The sequence below is a fragment of the Bufo bufo genome, chromosome 6 (genome assembly GCF_905171765.1).
Source record: "Bufo bufo chromosome 6, aBufBuf1.1, whole genome shotgun sequence".
NCBI classification, from domain to species: Eukaryota; Metazoa; Chordata; class Amphibia; order Anura; family Bufonidae; genus Bufo; species Bufo bufo.
The window spans coordinates 406,263,134-406,277,929 of record NC_053394.1 but is presented as its reverse complement, the minus strand read 5'-3'; the positions used below and the strand labels follow the sequence as shown (position 1 = coordinate 406,277,929).

At 48.5% G+C, this 14,796-nt stretch overlaps 1 protein-coding gene across 1 annotated transcript in view; it reads right to left on the bottom strand.

Moving 5' to 3' along the window:
• Positions 1-14,796, bottom strand: part of TBCD (tubulin folding cofactor D) — a 134,739-nt gene that overhangs the window by 61,199 nt on the left and 58,744 nt on the right. Inside the window, exon 15 of the mRNA XM_040436678.1 lies at positions 6,914-7,070. Coding sequence (XP_040292612.1) covers positions 6,914-7,070 — 157 coding nt within the window. The remainder of the gene's footprint in view (positions 1-6,913; positions 7,071-14,796) is intronic.

The window sequence follows — 14,796 nt, the reverse complement described above, 5'->3', positions numbered from 1 at the left end:
CTGTGTGATACTGTCTGCTGAGCTGTGTATCTAATCCTATCCTGTGTGATACTGTCTGCTGGGATGTGTATCTAATCCTATCCTGTGTGAAACTGTCTGCTGAGCTGTGTATCTAATCCTATCCTGTGTGATACTGTCTGCTGAGCTGTGTATCTAATCCTATCCTGTGTGATACTGTCTGCTGAGCTGTGTATCTAATCCTATCCTGTGTGATACAGTCTGCTGAGCTGTGTATCTAATCCTATCCTGTGTGATACAGTCTGCTGAGCTGTGTATCTAATCCTATCCTGTGTGATACTGTCTGCTGAGCTGTGTATCTAATCCTATCCTGTGTGATACTGTCTGCTGAGCTGTGTATCTAATCCTATCCTGTGTGATACTGTCTGCGGAGCTGTGTATCTAATCCTGTCCTGTGTGATACTGTCTGCTGAGCTGTGTATCTAATCCTATCCTGTGTGATACTGTCTGCTGAGCTGTGTATCTAATCCTGTGTGATACTGTCTGCTGAGCTGTGTATCTAATCCTATCCTGTGTGATACTGTCTGCTGAGCTGTGTATCTAATCCTATCCTGTGTGATACTGTCTGCTGAGCTGTGTATCTAATCCTGTGTGATACTGTCTGCTGAGCTGTGTATCTAATCCTATCCTGTGTGATACTGTCTGCAGAGCTGTGTATCTAATCCTATACTGTGTGATACTGTCTGCTGAGCTGTGTATCTAATCCTATTCTGTGTGATACTGTCTGCTGAGCTGTGTATCTAATCCTATCCTGTGTGATACTGTCTGCTGAGCTGTGTATCTAATCCTATCCTGTGTGATACTCCCTGCTGAACTGTGTATCTAATCCTATCCTGTGTGATACTGTCTGCTGAGCTGAGTATCTAATCCTATCCCGTGTGATACTGTCTGCTGATCTGTATCTAACCCCACCCTGTGTGATACTTACTGCTGAGTCATGTATCTAATCCTATCATGTGTTCACCACTGCCAGGCAGTCCAGTAGTCTCTTAAAGGGCCGGTGCAAGTATGTGAGGAGTCACTGACACCAGGGAGCAGTAGACTGCACTCACCGCTCCAGCGATCATACACTACTCACCTTTCCTGGAGGACAACCCCTTTAAATCACTGTATAATGAATGGGTTTTAGTTCCTCATCGTTTCAAGCTCTCCGCTTGCTGTCAGTGAACACTGCTATGTCTCACAGCTGCGGGTTTGTTACAGTTTATGTGGATGTGTAATGTGATGGAGCTAGATATGCCAGGTGGCGTCTGTGCACTGATAGAAGGGGGTAGGTGCCCACTGCAGGGTGTGCGGGTAGCAGCGGGCTGCCGGCGCTCCGGCTCATTACTTACAGGAGCGTCCCGATGGCCACGGCCACCTCTTCTGGACGCGGGTGGTGGCCCCTCCGCTCTGCGGCCCCCACCCATCATCATCTCATCCAGCCCACGGCTGAAAACCTCTCATGGACTCTGACTCTCAATTCCTCACCATTTTCACCATTTCTGCTTGCAGACAGTGTCTGGAAACAATCACCATTTCCATTCAGTGCTTGGAATCTAGTCCAGGACCTCACAGGTGCAATCACTACCACTGTAAGCTGTCCAGAGGGTTTTGTTACAATGTGTCAGGCTGCTAGGACTGGATACAATTGTCTCGGCTTTATTAGGGTGGGACGGGCTTTCAACCTGTGAATGCGGAGCGAAAAAATCTCTATTCAAAGAAAGAAAGCAGAGGTCTTATAAAGGTGGCAAACTAGCACATAACATAGACTATGAATGTTTAATATCTATTGTGACACCTGATAGTGAGTGTGAGGCCACCTACATACAGGACCTCGTACCTCAGCCTCCTGCAGCATCTCCGCAGTGTGAGGCCACCTACATACAGGACCTCATACCTCAGCCTCCTGCAGCATCTCCGCAGTGTGAGGCCACCTACATACAGGACCTCGTACCTCAGCCTCCTGCAGCACCTCCGCAGTGTGAGGCCACCTACATACAAGACCTCGTACCTCAGCCTCCTGCAGCACCTCCGCAGTGTGAGGCCACCTACATACAGGACCTCGTACCTCAGCCTCCTGCAGCATCTCCGCAGTGTGAGGCCACCTACATACAGGACCTCGTACCTCAGCCTCCTGCAGCATCTCCGCAGTGTGAGGCCACCTACATACAGGACCTCGTACCTCAGCCTCCTGCAGCATCTCCGCAGTGTGAGGCCACCTACATACAGGACCTCATACCTCAGCCTCCTGCAGCATCTCCGCAGTGAGGCCACCTACATACAGGACCTCGTACCTCAGCCTCCTGCAGCATCTCCGCAGTGTGAGGCCACCTACATACAGGACCTCATACCTCAGCCTCCTGCAGCATCTCCGCAGTGTGAGGCCACCTACATACAGGACCTCGTACCTCAGCCTCCTGCAGCACCTCCGCAGTGTGAGGCCACCTACATACAAGACCTCGTACCTCAGCCTCCTGCAGCACCTCCGCAGTGTGAGGCCACCTACATACAGGAGCTCGTACCTCAGCCTCCTGCAGCATCTCCGCAGTGTGAGGCCACCTACATACAGGAGCTCGTACCTCAGCCTCCTGCAGCATCTCCGCAGTGTGAGGCCACCTACATACAGGAGCTCGTACCTCAGCCTCCTGCAGCATCTCCGCAGTGTGAGGCCACCTACATACAGGACCTCGTACCTCAGCCTCCTGCAGCATCTCAGCAGTGTGAGGCCACCTACATACAGGAGCTCGTACCTCAACCTCCTGCAGCATCTCCGCAGTGTGAGGCCACCTACATACAGGACCTCGTACCTCAGCCTCCTGCAGCACCTCCGCAGTGTGAGGCCACCTACATACAGGACCTCGTACCTCAGCCTCCTGCAGCACCTCCGCAGTGTGAGGCCACCTACATACAAGACCTCGTACCTCAGCCTCCTGCAGCACCTCCGCAGTGTGAGGCCACCTACATACAGGACCTCGTACCTCAGCCTCCTGCAGCATCTCCGCAGTGTGAGGCCACCTACATACAGGAGCTCGTACCTCAGCCTCCTGCAGCATCTCCGCAGTGTGAGGCCACCTACATACAGGAGCTCGTACCTCAGCCTCCTGCAGCATCTCCGCAGTGTGAGGCCACCTACATACAGGACCTCGTACCTCAGCCTCCTGCAGCATCTCAGCAGTGTGAGGCCACCTACATACAGGAGCTCGTACCTCAACCTCCTGCAGCATCTCCGCAGTGTGAGGCCACCTACATACAGGACCTCGTACCTCAGCCTCCTGCAGCATCTCCGCAGTGTGAGGCCACCTACATACAGGACCTTGTACCTAAGCCTCCTGCAGCATCTCCGCAGTGTGAGGCCACCTACATACAGGACCTCACACCTCAGCTTCCTGAGGCATGAACATGGCTGCCCACACCAGACGTAGCTCTGAGCCATGCCTCCATCTCCTGAGCCCGGCGGCACTCTAATCTTACACTGGCAGAGCCGCCGCCACGCCCGCCACAAACAGCGCCCAGGGGAAGACGAAACTGACGGCTCTTCCCAAGCAGCAGGAGACGGCCTGAGTCAGCACTTCACTGATACCGCAGACTGCAGAGGGCAACACCAGGGCGCTGTATCTAAGCCTACCGTGTGATACTGACTGCTGAGCTGTGTATCTAAGCCTACAGTGTGATACTGACTGCTGAGCTGTGTATCTAAGCCTACCGTGTGATACTGACTGCTGAGCTGTGTATCTAAGCCTATCCTGTGTGATACTGACTGCTGAGCTGTGTATCTAAGCCTATCCTGTGTGATACTGACTGCTGAGCTGTGTATCTAAGCCTACCGTGTGATACTGACAGCTGAGCTGTGTATCTAAGCCTACCGTGTGATACTGTCTGCTGAGCTGTGTATCTAATCCTATCCTGTGTGATACTGTCTGCTGAGCTGTGTATCTAATCCTATCCTGTGTGATACTGTCTGCTGAGCTGTGTATCTAATCCTATCCTGTGTGATACTGTCTGCTGAGCTGTGTATCTAATCCTATCCTGTGTGATACTGTCTGCTGAGCTGTGTATCTAATCCTATCCTGTGTGATACTGTCTGCTGAGCTGTGTATCTAATCATATCCTGTGTGATACTGTCTGCTGAGCTGTGTATCTAATCCTATCCTGTGTGATATTGTCTGCTGAGCTGTGTATCTAATCATATCCTGTGTGATACTGACTGCTGAGCTGTGTATCTAATCCTATCCTGTGTGATATTGTCTGCTGAGCTGTGTATCTAATCCTCTCCTGTGTGATACTGTCTGCTGAGCTGTGTATCTAATCCTATCCTGTGTGATACTGTCTGCTGAGCTGTGTATCTAATCCTATCATGTGTGATACAGTCTGCTGAGCTGTGTATCTAATCCTGTCCTGTGTGATACAGTCTGCTGAGCTGTGTATCTAATCCTATAGGTGTGATACAGTCTGCTGATCCGTGTATCTAATCCTATAGGTGTGATACAGCCTGCTGAGTCGTGTATCTAATCCTATAGGTGTGATACAGTCTGCTGAGCTGTGTATCTAATCCTAAGGGTGTGATACAGTCTGCTGATCCGTGTATCTAATCCTATAGGTGTGATACAGCCTGCTGATCCGTGTATCTAATCCTATAGGTGTGATACAGTCTGCGGAGCTGTGTATCTAATCCTATAGGTGTGATACAGTCTGCTGATCCGTGTATCTAATCCTATAGGTGTGATACAGCCTGCCACCTTCGGAGCCCCCCCTAGTTTCAGTGACATGTGTCGCCTTGGGCGTCTGTACCCAGGTGCTCGGTGGCAGCGGGCGCTGGGCAGGCGGCGGCAGCTTCCTCCTGGTGTTTGCACACACACACGGGCGGGGGCAGGGCACCTGTGTCTATACTGCGGTGCGCCCCATTATTTTGTCAATAGGCTATGTTCCTCTCCTCCCACGGGTTGGGGTTTGGAAGCTGGAGAATAGTCGGGAGGGGCAGAGCCGCCTTCAGAACCGGTTGCACCGGGCCACGGGAGATCCGGTCCCCAGCGCGCTGCACTACATAACACCCTGCCTGTCAGCGATCCAAACATGGCGACGACTGGGATTAACAGGCCCATTAAAGGGATCGCTGCAAAACCCATGACGTCCCTTTAAATACGTGTGTGCATGGCCAGCCGGCCGCCCTAAAGGGTTAACACTGGATCCGTCCAGCACATAAAGGGTGCGTGGGGATAACTGCTAATAATACGAGTGCTGAAGATCCCAGAACTCCACCGACGCCCGATACAGTCTCTACACGGACATCTTACATGAGCCATGCTTTATCTTCTTCTCTGCTCACTACCAAAGCGAGAGTCCGCTCTTACCAGACAGCAGTGCATTGTGGGAGCACAGAGGACAGAGGCCCACAGGGCGCTGGGAATTTGCCTTTACTATGTTGGCGCCCTGTACATGGTGCTTATTATTCCCCAAAATGTGATACTTAAGTAATCTAGTAAAGACTGGGTGCGGGCGACACACCCCGGGACGGCTAATGCTGCAATAAAGTGCGCCCACTGAGCATCGGGGATGATTCACGCACTTTTACGTTCGTCCGTAATCTCACTAATAAAAAAAGGACATAGGTTAGGTGTGGGGTGTCATGTCACAGGGGCCACAGTGGGGGGGGTCTGACGGAACACACGTCACAGGAGCCACAGTGGGGGTCTGACGGAACACCCGTCACAGGAGCCACAGTGGGGGTCTGACGAAACACCCGTCACAGGAGCCACAGTGGGGGTCTGACGAAACACCCGTCACAGGAGCCACAGTGGGGGTCTGACGAAACACCCGTCACAGGAGCCACAGTGGGGGTCTGACGAAACACCCGTCACAGGAGCCACAGTGGGGGTCTGACGAAACACCCGTCACAGTGGGGGTCTGACGAAACACCCGTCACAGTGGGGGTCTGACGAAACACCCGTCACAGGAGCCACAGTGGGGGTCTGACGAAACACCCGTCACAGGAGCCACAGTGGGGGTCTGACGAAACACCCGTCACAGGAGCCACAGTGGGGGTCTGACGAAACACCCGTCACAGGAGCCACAGTGGGGGTCTGACGGAACACCCGTCACAGGAGCCACAGTGGGGGTCTGACGGAACACCCGTCACAGGAGCCACAGTGGGGGTCTGACGGAACACCCGTCACAGGAGCCACAGTGGGGGTCTGACGAAACACCCGTCACAGGAGCCACAGTGGGGGTCTGACAGAACACCTGTCACAGGAGCCACAGTGGGGGGGTCTGACAGAACACCTGTCACAGGAGCCACAGTGGGGGGGTCTGACAGAACACCTGTCACAGGAGCCACAGTGGGGGGGTCTGACAGAACACCTGTCACAGGAGCCACAGTGGGGGGGTCTGACAGAACACCTGTCACAGGAGCCACAGTGGAGGGGTCTGACAGAACACCAGTCACAGGAGCCACAGTGGGGGGGTCTGAAGGAACCGGTCACAGGAGTCACAATTGGGGTCTGAAGGAACCGGTCACAGGAGTGACAATGGGGGTCTGAAGGAACCGGTCACAGGAGTCACAATGGGGGTCTGAAGGAACCAGTCACAGGAGTCACAATGGGGGTCTGAAGGGAGCTGGTCACAGGAGTCACAATGGGGGTCTGAAGGGAGCTGGTCACAGGAGCCACAATAGGGGTCTGACGGTATCCCTGCCCTCTTAGTAGGGGGGGGGTTCCCATGTTTGATATCACTATGACATCTGGGGTCCACATGACAACACCTCCTGCTCTGCCGGTGCACCCCTATCATTAGGACCTCGTGGATCCATCAGCACCTACATCAATGTACAAATCTGACACTGCAGACAGTGATTCGAGTTCAGCCAGAGAGCAGAGCAGGAAGAGTTGTCGTGGGGCCACGGCAGCAGCGAGGGACTTACCTGGAAATGAGATTCACGAACGGTTTCAGCTCAAGGTGGTCGTAAGCCCGGGCAAAGGCCCAGCAGACGTAGCAGGCGGCGTCTCGGACGTTGGAGCCCACGCTGCAGGCGCCTCGCTTCTCGTCGTACACAAGTGCCTTCAAGATGACGGGGACAACTGCGAGAGACAGAAGGGGTTAAACGTGCAGAAATCACGGCACCCTGTACTACAGAAAACGCCTCATGTATGTAAACCTTACAAATCCCCTACCGTTTTACGTACACAGATTTTTGCGCAGAATACTGCCAGCGCACACGTGTAAACCTATTCGGAAGTTGCGAATTTTTTTTTATTTTTTATTATTATTATTTCAGATGCATTTAACAATTCGAGGAGATTTTGCCCTTGGAGGATCCTTCATTTTTGATTCCCTGTATCGGGAAAGCCTTACATTGCGGCTCAGGGAAGCCATTGCTGTCCCCGAAAAGAATGCCACTCCACTTTCCCAAGTCCTGTCGCGGCTGCCAAGCTGGGTGCCACACCGCTTTATTTACACAGGGCAGGACTGCTGCTTCTGAATAGGACTGGCCTTTGCTGTAATGTTTGCAGCCGCCAGCGTCCCCCGGGTGCGTGGAGACGGCACATACGCGCCTGTAGCCGCTCGCCATTGTGCTGAACAATGCAGCGGTGTGATTTCTCTTCCTCCCCTGCCTATTCAGCCTCGGCTGGCGGATTAACTCGATGAATTCCAGTGCGGTCGTCCGCAGCGGCTGCAAACAATGGGCGCACTTGTGGGATCTACAGGCTGCGCCTCGGGGCTTCCTCTTGGCTGATGTACACGGTGAAGCCTACGCAGGATACTCTGCGAGCAGCGCGCCGCTCATGGCCCGCAGTAATGTGTAGCCTGTGGGCACAACTGAAGCCTCCTAACTGAACGTTCCCAGGCTAAGATCTCTGCTGGCTGCAGAACAATGACCCCATACACACCGCAGGTGGTTCTACTGGTTCCTGGTGTCAGAGGAAACAGGTCCGTACTGCCGGCAGCAGCGCAAATCAAGTGGGGAGGGGGGCTGGGGTCCCCGGGTCAAGATGGCTGCATTGTGAGCAACCGTGCAAATCAAGTGCACAGGTTTAGTGGGAACCTGTCATCAACGTTATGCTACCCACACTAATGGCAGCATAAAGTAGAGACAGGTGAGATGATTTCAGCGGTCTGTCATTTATACGTTAAAAGTAAGTGGTTGCCGAGAACCGACATCACAATCCTTGCAGACTGGACCTGGAAAAGAGTCACGGCCACCAGAGAAGAGTCCTGGTTATTCATAAATTCCTGCTCTCCCTGACAGTCTTCTACCTAGTTGTCTCCCTTTCTCTCTGGGAAATAACTGCCAATCATCAGCAGATGGACGGGAGAGCAGGAGATTATAATAACCAGACTCTTCTCAGGTAGATGTGACTCTTTTCAAGGCCTGGGCTGCAATGACTATGAGGCTGGTTCTGAGCTTACTTTTAGTTCATGAATGACACACCGCTGAGATCAGCATTTCTGTCACTATTTTATGCTGCCCTCAGTGAGGTCACCGTAAAGTTGATGACAGGTTCCCGGGTCAAGAAAGCAGCGCCACAAATCAAGACCACAGGTCTAGACAGCAGCAGCGCAAATCAGGCGCACAGGGTTAAGGGGAGATGGTGTCCCCAGGTCGAGATGGCCGGACTGCCAGCAGCAGTGCAAATCAAGTGAAGGGGGGGGATGGGGTCCCCGGGTCAATATGGCCAGCAGCGGAGCAATGACACTGCTCAAATAAGATGGGGTCCCTGGTTGAAGACAGCTGCTAATCCATTGCACAGACTTCTTTTATGAAACAGACAGGGGCGTGGCTTAATGGAACGGGGGCGTGGCTCCAGAAAGGGCGGGCCTAGGACGTGCCACTTTACATGACTATTCTAGTGCAATCGTTTTCCTCAGACCGGCAGTTGTGACGGGGTCAGAGAACCGGCTCCGTCCCTGCAGCAGCCTCGGCCCCTGAGATAAACCTGGAGCAGATCTAACCTTAGGGCTACATTCACACAACCATGTGTGTTTTGCGGTCCGCAAATTGCGGATCAGCAATAAAAACAAGTGACGTTCCGTATGGCATCCGGTTTTTTTTGCGGATCCATTGTAACAATGCCGATCCTTGTCTGCAAAACGGACAAGAATAGGACATGTTCTATTATTTTTGTGGGTCTACGTAACGGACACACGGATGCGTGGGTCTACATCCTATCCGCCAAAAAAACGGAAAGGACAAGGAAACAATATACGTTCGTGTGAATGTAGCCTTAACCATCTACAACAGGGATGTACAACCTCCGGCCCTCCAGCTGTTGTAAAACTACAACTCCCACCATGCCCTGCTGTAGGCTGTCTGGGCATGCTGGGAGTTGTAGTTTTCCAACAGATGGAGGGCCGCAGGTTGGGCATCCCTGATCAACAGGATTAGTAAATATGGGCCTCACTATTCACAGACCGCAGGAAACGAAGGGGTTAATGAGGTGTGAATGCCCCGAACAAACGACTCTCACAAACATTAACATTTACTTAGAGATACAAACTAATCAGCGAGGAGAAGGTTATCTGATGGGGGATATCGTTCTGCCAATCACTCATCGTCCGTCCCAGCAGGTTATACATGTATCCCGAGGACTGGCACCAAGGAGGTCCTCACCCCGTCACACACACCGTACTGTACTGATCAGGACCCCAGGGCATCGTCACATTACTTATTCTGTACTGATACATCCTGTATTATCCTCCAGAGCTGCACTCACTATTCTGCTGGTGCAGTCACTGTGTACATACATTACTTATCCTGTACTTTTCCTGAGTTACATCCCGTATTATCCTCCAGAGCTGCACTCACTATTCTGCTGGTGCAGTCACTGTGTACATACATTACTTATCCTGTACTGATCCTGAGTTACATCCTGTATTATACTCCAGAGCTGCACTCACTATTCTGCTGGTGCAGTCACTGTGTACATTACATTACTTATCCTGTACTTTTCCTGAGTTACATCCTGTATTATCCTCCAGAGCTGCACTCACTATTCTGCTGGTGCAGTCACTGTGTACAGACATTACTTATCCTGTACTGATCCTGAGTTACATCCTGTATTATACTCCAGAGCTGTACTCACTATTCTGCTGGTGCAGTCACTGTGCACATACATTACTTATCATGTACTGATCCTGAGTTACATCCTGTATTATAGTCCAGAGCTGCACTCACTATTCTGCCGATGCAGTCACTGTGTACATTACATATCCTGTACTGATCCTGAGTTACATTCTGTATTATACTCCAGAGCTGCACTCACTATTCTGCTGGTGCAGTCACTGTGTACATACATTACTTATCCTGTACTGATCCTCAGTTATATTCTGTATTATACTCCAGAGCTGCACTCACTATTCTGCTGGTGCAGTCACTGTGTACATACATTACTTATCCTGTACTGATCCTCAGTTATATTCTGTATTATACTCCAGAGCTGCACTCACTATTCTGCTGGTGCAGTCACTGTGTACATACATTACTTATCTTGTACTGATCCTGAGTTACATCCTGTATTATACTCCAGAGCTGCATTCACTATTCTGCTGGTGCAGTCACTGTGTACATACATTACTTATCCTGTACTGATCCTGAGTTACATCCTGTATTATCCTCCAGAGCTGCACTCACTATTCTGCTGGTGCAGTCACTGTGTACATACATTACTTATCCTGTACTGATACTCAGTTATATTCTGTATTATACTCCAGAGCTGCACTCACTATTCTGCTGGTGCAGTCACTGTGTACATACATTACTTATCCTGTACTGATCCTGAGTTACATCCTGTATTATACTCCAGAGCTGCACTCACTATTCTGCTGGTGCAGTCACTGTGTACATACATTACTTATCCTGTACTGATCCTGAGTTACATCCTGTATTATACTCCAGAGCTGCACTCACTATTCTGCTGGTGCAGTCACTGTGTACATACATTACTTATCCTGTACTGATCCTCAGTTATATCCTGTATTATACTCCAGAGCTGCACTCACTATTCTGCTGGTGCAGTCACTGTGTACATACATTACTTATCCTGTACTGATCCTGAGTTATATCCTGTATTATACTCCAGAGCTGCACTCACTATTCTGCTGGTGCAGTCACTGTGTATGTACATTACTTATCCTGTACTGATCCTGAGTTATATCCTGTATTATACTCTAGAGCTGCACTCACTATTCTGCTGGTGCAGTCACTGTGTACATACATTACTTATCCTGTACTGATCCTGAGTTATATCCTGTATTATACTCCAGAGCTGCACTCACTGTTCTGTTGGTGCAGTCACTGTGTACATACATTACTTATCCTGTACTGATCCTCAGTTACATTCTGTATTATATTCCAGAGCTGGACTCACTATTCTGCTGGTGCAGTCACTGTGTACATACATTACTTATCCTGTACTGATCCTCAGTTATATTCTGTATTATACTCCAGAGCTGCACTCACTATTCTGCGGGTGCAGTCACTGTGTACATACATTACTTATCCTGTACTGATCCTCAGTTATATTCTGTATTATACTCCAGAGCTTCCGCACAGCAAAGGATAGAACATGTCCTATATTTTGCAGTACGTACGTTGCGGACCTACTGTTTGCGATCTGCATCACGGGCATGGTGGCCACACGGTCGTGTGAATGGGGCCTTATCTAGTACTCCTCCTGAGCTGAAGCCTGTATTGTACACAACCCTCAGAGCTGAAATCTCCCAGCATCCCTTGCCTGCTGGTTCTAGGAAGCATTGTCTTACAGCAGACAATGTAGCCTCTCCTGCCGAATATAACTGTCCTTTTATATTACCGGAGAGCAGCTAAGCTGTTAAGGGGTATGCTGTCAACCAGCTTGCTGACCGTTTCCCATACCTACCGGCACAACAGTTCCTGCAGCTCGAGGACATAAAGGGAATAAGAACTAGATTTTCACACCAGACTACTAATGGTTCCCCAGTCGGCGGTGACAACCTGTACGCACTGTCAGCCATCCATTCACACAGGAACAATGCGCTCAGTCTCTCCATGCTCGAAGACCGCACTAGAAGACGAACCTGTTCATCAGCATGTCTGATACCTCATTGTCATCTGCGGTATGTGGTATGTTCAGTAACTACTGACACACAGTAATCATACCCTCCAACTAAGGCTTTTTGCCAGGGGAAAAGTATTTCCAAGGTGATCTTGAGCCGACTCCGTTGAAAGCTTAATACAAATCACAGGAGGAAGAAAACCTCGTCCCCAAAATGTAGACCACCGCTTAAAGGGCAACTCCAAAATCTGCTATCAATATGGGAGTACAACGAGAGGGAATAGGGAAGTGACAAGTGCTCTGAGCTCAGGGCTGCACTTAGTAAGCCAACATGTCCTCCTAAAGTATACTGCTCCAGCTATAACATGGGAGTGGGCGACAGAGTATCTTCTCAAACATTACTAAAAATACCGTATACATATTTGTATAAACACTTTTACAGATGTGTGAACCATATGACATATAGTACAGTACTACTATATTACTGCTCCTATGTACAAGAATATAACTACTATAATACTGCTCCTATGTACAAGAATATAACTACTATAATACTGCTCCTATGTACAAGAATATAACTACTATAATACTGCTCCTATGTACAAGAATATAACTACTATAATACTGCCTCCTATGTACAAGAATATAACTACTATAATACTGCCTCCTATGTACAAGAATATAACTACTATAATACTGCCTCCTATGTACAAGAATATAACTACTATAATACTGCCTCCTATGTACAGGAATATAACTACTATAATACTGCCTCCTATGTACAAGAATATAACTACTATAATACTGCTCCTATGTACAAGAATATAACTACTATAATACTGCTCCTATATACAAGAATATAACTACTATAATACTGCTCCTATGTACAAGAATATAACTACTATAATACTGCCCCCTATGTACAATAATATAACTACTATAATACTGCTCCTATGTACAGGAATATAACTACTATAATACTGCTCCTATGTACAAGAATATAACTACTATAATACTGCTCCTATGTACAAGAATATAACTACTATAATACTGCCTCCTATGTACAAGAATATAACTACTATAATACTGCTCCTATGTACAAGAATATAACTACTATAATACTGCTCCTATGTACAAGAATATAACTACTATAATACTGCCCCCTATGTACAATAATATAACTACTATAATACTGCTCCTATGTACAGGAATATAACTACTATAATACTGCTCCTATGTACAAGAATATAACTACTATAATACTGCTCCTATGTACAAGAATATAACTACTATAATACTGCCTCCTATGTACAAGAATATAACTACTATAATACTGCTCCTATGTACAAGAATATAACTACTATAATACTGCTCCTATGTACAAGAATATAACTACTATAATACTGCCTCCTATGTACAAGAATATAACTACTATAATACTGCTCCTATGTACAGGAATATAACTACTATAATACTGCTCCTATGTACAAGAATATAACTACTATAATACTGCTCCTATGTACAAGAATATAACTACTATAATACTGCTCCTATGTACAGGAATATAACTACTATAATACTGCCTCCTATGTACAAGAATATATCTACTATAATACTGCCTCCTATGTACAAGAATATAACTACTATAATACTGCCTCCTATGTACAAGAATATAACTACTATAATACTGCCTCCTATGTACAAGAACATAACTACTATAATACTGCTCCTATGTACAAGAATATAACTACTATAATACTGTCTCCTATGTACAAGAATATAACTGCTATAATACTGCTCCTATGTACAAGAATATAACTGCTATAATACTGCTCCTATGTACAGTAATATAACTACTATAATACTGCTTCCTATGTACAAGAATATAACTACTATAATACTGCCTCCTATGTATAAGAATATAACTACTATAATACTGCCTCCCATGTACAAGAATATAACTACTATAATCCTGCCTCCTATGTACAGGAATATAACTACTATAATACCGCTCCTATGTACAAGTATATAACTACTATAACACCACATGGATCCTACTAGGGGTGTCTGCAGACATTTGAAGGGTACACAGTCATATTAGACATGGTTCTGGCGTCTGACGTTCTGTACGGATGCGGACGGTCGCCGGCGGCTGCAGGCCTCACTGTGCAGGAATCACCTGAAACTAGTCCTGCAGATTGTGCAATTATTTCCCCTTCTTTGTATTGGACTGTATGTTTTGTACGTCATTTTCAAGACGTATGCTTACTGTCAGTGAATAGATCACTCATTATTCCTTAGCAGGGTCTGTACACTTCTCACAGCTGCGGGTCTGTTACAGTCTGCACATTCCTCTATGAGCTACACAACTTGGACCCCACACTGAAGTATTGCTTATTTACCAGACCTTCTGAGGAGCTGCAGGTTGTGACCCCAGTGGGCATCCCCCCTGGCCCCAGAAGCCGCCCCTCGCCCCCTTCCTTCTCTCACTGCTCGGACCCGCGTGTCGGTGTCTCCTCGGGTATACAGTATATGCCGAGCGGTGTGTGAAAACGCTGACCACCGGACTCTCACAATGACTGCAGGCTCTGACTACACTAGAGTTTGTTTGTAGTCTGTTACTATGGCGACGCCTGCATCCATAAAACGTTATGACATTTACCTGCTCCTCGCCGCATTATTCACATCCATGAAGCAATGACTTGGCCTCAGCAGGTGGGACCGGAAGATAAAGTGGAGGCAGCGTGGAGGAGCCCAGGGAGGAGGCAAGTAT